The sequence below is a fragment of the Cystoisospora suis genome, assembly GCF_002600585.1.
Source record: "Cystoisospora suis strain Wien I chromosome Unknown contig_3430, whole genome shotgun sequence".
NCBI lineage: Eukaryota > Apicomplexa > Conoidasida > Eucoccidiorida > Sarcocystidae > Cystoisospora > Cystoisospora suis.
Window position 1 is genome coordinate 1 of NW_027156225.1, and position 5731 is coordinate 5731.

A 5731-nucleotide genomic window follows, 5' to 3' on the forward strand; every position below is an offset into this window, starting at 1 on the left:
GGTGAGCAGAGAGAGAGAGAGAGAGAAAGCGTCTGTGTAAGAGATAGAGAGAGAGATGTCTCTCTTTCGTCTCTGTCTTTTCTACTCTCTACGACGTTTGGCGGTCTTTCCGTCTTGTTTCTTGTTCATTTTTCTTCTTTCTCCTCCTCCTCCTCTTCACTTCTTCTCTAGAAAGAATGTGTAGGAGGGAGAGATTCGAGATAGATAAAGAGAGAGATAGATGAGAAAAAGACACGTGGACTTGAAAGAGAAACAGAAGAGGAAGAAGAGGAGAGATCGCTCGCTGCTCTTACAGTTGATATTATGTTGGCATGCATGCAATCGTAATTAGCTGTACATACATACATACGTACATACATACATATATGTATACACACATACATATTCATACATATATATGTATGGATGCCTTTTCCTTCTCTTTCGTTCTTCTATGCTCTTCATAGATGCAAAGCATCTCTTGTTTCTTACTCTTTCTCACTCTTTCTTTCTTTCTCTCTCTCTATCTTTAACTTTCTTTCTTTCTTTCCTTCTGTGCTTTTTTCTTTAGACATCTCTGAAGAATCTAGGCGTGGAGTATTTGGATAGTTTGCTCCTTCACTCTCCTTTGCGTAGCCTAGAGAAGACCATCGAAGCGTGGAGATGTTTTGAAGAGGCAGTAGACGAAGGCCTCGTGAGATTTATAGGCTTAAGCAATTGCTCTGATCTCCCTACTCTCCAGTGTATCTACGCCGCCGCACGTCATAAGCCTCGATTCTTGCAGAATAGATTCTATGCCGATACAGGGTATGACGCAGAGGTAAGAAAAAGAAATAAGTCTGTCTCTTCGCGATAGGCGAGATCAGAAAGTCCTGTTCATATGTCTATAGATGCATAGAAGAGAAGAAGACGGACAAAAAGAGTGAAGGTTGGCTTTTTTTATCTCTTGTTCACATGCATGTTTCTTTCCCCTCTGTCTCTCTCTGTCCGCGATCTATCAGTGCAGCTTACTTGTTTCTACTCTCTTCATCTTTCTTCTCTCTCGCTGTCTTTCTGTCCCTACATATGTAGACATACACAAACGTATGCATATTCAAACGTAGATCTTTCGTACCTACGTTTGTCTTCGTATATATATATATATATCTATGTGTATATACAAACATACATTTGTTTAGCTCAGCTTCGTATACGAGGTCGTCTTCTATTGACTTCAGTCTCTATCAATTGAGATAGACGTGTGCGTATGTCTCAACGGGATAGTGGCGTACATGGAGATACACACGTACACATAAAGAAGAGAGTGGAGAATCGAAAGGTATGAAGAGAGCAACTTCGCCCAAGAGCTGTCTGCCTTCATTTGGTCTATCTATCTCCCTAAAATCTGTCTGTCTTCAATCTATCTATCTTTAATCTATCTTCAATCCATTTATCTATCTCTCTATGTACTTATGTGTGTATGTGTGGTCTTAGTCTTTTCATAGAATGGTATGAGAGTGTGGGGTGTGTATGAGGCCTGTCCCTTCTTGTTCTTCCTGCTGCTCGATGACCTGCTAGATAGATAGATAGATCTATAATAGTCTCTCCCTCTCCGCTAATCGATTTCTCTCTATCTTGTTTTCCCTTTTTTCTTTCCTTCTTTCTTTTCCTCATTCAGATAAGAGACTTCTGTGTCGAAAATGGCGTGGTCTATCAAGCCTTCTGGACCTTAACAGCTAATCCCCATATACTTCGATCTTCGCCTGTCTCAAGAGCAGCATCGAGACTTGAAGCGTCACCGGCACAGGTAGGACAACTTCTTTCTTTCTTTCTTCCTTACTTTCTCGAGCTTTTCTCTTCAAACTCTCTTCTTCCTACTCTGATGCTTCTCTAGATGCCGCATGCATACAGCTAGCTAGCTAGCTAGCCAGCCAGCCAAGTATACGCAAGAGCGTACACGTACATATACGGATACAAAGATCTATCTATATACTCTCTTCAGTCGCTATATACGTATATATGTTCCCACGTATACTTCGCTAGCTACCGAAAGACATATCTACGTGTATATATATACATGTATATGTATATATATACACGTAGATATGTCTTTATACATACGTATATATATATATATATATACGTAGATATGTCTTTATGTGTGACCTCTTCGTGACCTCTCTGCTGTTTTGTTCTTTATTTTCCTCGCAATTCTCGATGTCTACATGTCTGCCTAGATCTATTTTCTCTCTGCGTAGCCGGCGTAGCTACGCGATCATTCTGTTTTGTCTTTTCTTCTCTTTCTTTTCGTCTTCTCTTTCGTCTGCCGTATCGCACTCATCTCTATCTTTCTATTCTAGATTCAAACCGCACTTACGATCCTGTATGTCTACATGTCTACATGTCTCTTCTAGCCGACGCGCTCAAGGTGACCTTTTTAGTCTGCTTTTCTCTTTGTTCTGTCTTCGCTTTATGTGTCTTGTTTCTTTCTCACTCTTTCTCACCCTTTCTTTCTTTTTCTTTCTCACCCTTTCTTTCTTTCTTTTTTCTTTTTTGTGTAGATTTGGTATCGCTATCTTCTAGAGAAAGGCATGATGGTCCTGACAGGAACGTCAAGCCAAGCGCATATGGAGGAAGACGTCGATGTGCTGACAATAGATTTCTCCAGAGAGGACTTCGATGCTATCGATAATGAAGTCGCCAAATATACTCTCTAACTCCCTACACATATATTCGTCTCTCTTATCGATCTATCTATCGATCTATCGGTCTCTCTTTCTTTGTGTGTCTCTTTCTCTCTCTCTTTCTTTCTATGTGTATACTTCATACTTGAATTTCTCTAAAAAGTAAAGAAGTTGATAGGAACACAGAAGACCGACCATTCAACGCTCCAGCAGGCCGCCATGTCTTTTAATGAGAGGCTTTCTTTTGAGAGATGAAGAGATCTAGCTTGTTACTTCTTCCCTTTTCACTGAAGCCGATCGCATGCAAAGAAAGAAAATGAAAAGAAGAAGAATCGAAGTTAGCTGGAGGCGATATAGTAAAGAGAAGGTCGGAATAGTAAGAATCTCTACATGTTAGGAAGAGAAAGAAAGAGACACATAGAGATATATTCGGAGAGAGATGAAGACATAGGCAGAAAGACAAAGAAAGAGATCTATATGTAGGGAGAGAGATAAAGAGATACAGAGAGAGAGAGAAAGAGATAGATAGATGAGGCGTCTGTATCATTTACAGTCCTTTCTTTTCGATCTCTCGTTGTGTGTCGATCTTTCTACCAGTTTTCTTTCTCTCTCTTCGATAGATTAAGATATATAAGTAAGCATCGTTCAATACAAACAACGAACTCTCTGGAGAAAAAATATCTTTAGTAAGGTCAAGAGAAAGAGAGAAAAAGAGCGAAAGAGAATCTCCAGAGAGAAGAAGAATGTAATGTGGAAGCGTCGTTCTTGTCGTCCAGAGACGTGTTGCATGTATTTAGATTTTATGCGTCTATCGCAGGTAGTTCAAGAAGAGAAGAAAAGAGAGTGTGCGTCTGTGGAGGAGAAAGAAGGAAAGAAAGAGAGAAGAAAATGAAAAAGTCGAGAGATCTTTTTGCGCAGTTTCGCCCTAGAAGAAGAATTCTCACATCGACACGCAGATATGAAGTGTTTCTTATGGCTAGATATACGTAAAGAGAGGGAGAGAGAGAGATTGAGAGAGAAAAGTGTAGATCGTGGGCTTGGAGGAGAACGCTCTTCCAGGCTTTTTTGATCTTCTTACAATTCTCCTTTTTCTCTTTCGTCTAAAGGAGCCCGTCCAGGTGCTTCTTTCTGTTCTCTTTTCTGAGTGAATGAAGGAGCGAAAGAGAAAAGTCTTCGTTTTCTCGTCGTGAAGGTGTAGATAAATATAGATGTGTAGATAGATAGATGTGGATTTGTGTATAGGTATGGATATTTTTGGATACATGTAGATATTCCAGGTGTACGTACAGTCGTGATAAGGTAGCCAAGGGAAGGAAAGGCAAGAAAAGAAAGGAGATTTTCTCTCATCTTTCTTTTCTTTCTCATTCTTTTCGTTTCGGTCATGCAGTAGTCAGAGCTCGAAGTAGTAGAACTAGGAGGAAGAGAGAGTAGTAGTAGAGACACAGTACCTCTCTTTGTCTCTCTTCTTTCTTCTTTCTGTCTCCGTTTTCCTTCTGTCTCTTCGACTTTTTTCTCTTCTTGTTTTTGTCGTTTTTCGTTCTTTTCTCTTTTTTTTTTCCGTCTTTTTTATTGTATTTGTCGTTTCTTGGAATTACCTTCATGAAAGAAAACCTTTCTCGTCGAAGACTAGAGATTTCTCATCTTTTCTCTCCTCTTGTCTCTCTTTTCCTCCTTCCTCATCTACTCTCTTCTTCTCTTGTCCTTGGCCCTCTCTCTTTTTGCGAATCGAATCGATATCTATCCATCTATCTATATATATATAGCTAGCTATATTGACATGGGTGTGTCTAGCTAGCTCTAGCTGTGTCTAGTTAGCCGGAGAAGGTGTTACAAAACAGAAGCGGCGGAGGTACCAAACGGAAGTCTGATCGAACCTCTCTATACATGCATGTACACCTACATACATTTCCAAGGATGTAGATCTCTATCGATTTTCTTATATGCTTTTACCAACGATAGGTAGACAGGTGAACTGAAGGGAGAAGAGTGAAGAGATCTTTTCTTTTTCTCCTCTCTCTTTGATCAGTGGAGGAGGTATCTTTCTCTTCTTCTTATAAAGATGATAAAAAGGCTTCAGCGTTGTTTCTCTCTAGTCATCGGACAAGAAGCGAGAAGCCGGGGAAATGAAGAGAAAAAGAAAAGGCTGAAAGAAGACCCAAATTCTTCCTTCGTTTTGAAGCAAATCGAAAAAGATAGAGCTTCTTAGTGGAGCAACTGTATATACACCTACTACTAAAGAAAAAATTCTTTTTTCTTCTAGAAAAAAAGGGTGGAAGGACAGGAGTAATAAAGATGAAGAAGTAAGGTGTACATACACCCGAAGTTTTCCGACTTCTGCAACGGCAAATAGTCGCATGCACTCATTTTGACACCCCTCGACGCTTCTAAAAGGAGAACACATATCCCTCCATTTGTCCGATAAAATGTCACTTTTCAATCAGTTTTTTTTTCTCTCCTACATACGGACATATTTATAATATATAGAGACAAATGTATCTACCGACATACCATGGCGGGGCTGTATATACACCCGAGTGCTGAAGTACTCAATCAGAAGAAAAAAAGGCTTTTCTGCACATTACACGGTTCGGAAAACGACGGTACTTCCCTTGCTACTGCTAGAGGTGTATCGACGTCTCTTCGTAAAGATTGATACTTGTCTCTCTCTCTATATGTATGTTAATTTTTGTATTCTTACGTATATAGATAGTTACAGGTGTATCTAGCTATAGATGTCTAGGGTAGGCATAGGTCTTCCTTTGTCTTACAGGAAGTCTATGTGAAGGTCTAGAACCCATGGCTGTCTTCTGAAGAGTCTTTTACGCCATAGACCTGAAAAAAAGAAGTGCTGTACATACAGCCGACAGCGTAGAGTAGAGAGAAAGAGATTTACTGCCAAGAGCCCACCGATAGAGGAAGAGATCCATGTAGATCTTCATAGTCAAAGCATAGAGCATCTTTCTCCTTTCTCTCTGTCTTATGTGTAAGCAGAGCTTTCTGTTGAAGCGAAAATAAAAAGAAGAAGATAAGATTTAGGATAAAGAGAAATCGAAAGAAGAGAAGACTGGAGAGAAAAAAGAAGCAGTACA

General features: G+C 39.9%; 1 protein-coding gene across 1 annotated transcript; it reads left to right on the forward strand.

Moving 5' to 3' along the window:
• Positions 1-550: 550 nt before the first annotated feature.
• Positions 551-4251, forward strand: CSUI_006690 (aldo keto reductase family oxidoreductase; the record flags this gene model as incomplete). Its single annotated transcript, XM_068066843.1, has 3 exons — positions 551-799; positions 1637-1765; positions 2520-4251. Coding segments are annotated over 3 exons (534 nt in total), but the record flags the coding sequence as incomplete, so codon positions are not given.
• Positions 4252-5731: the final 1480 nt, after the last annotated feature.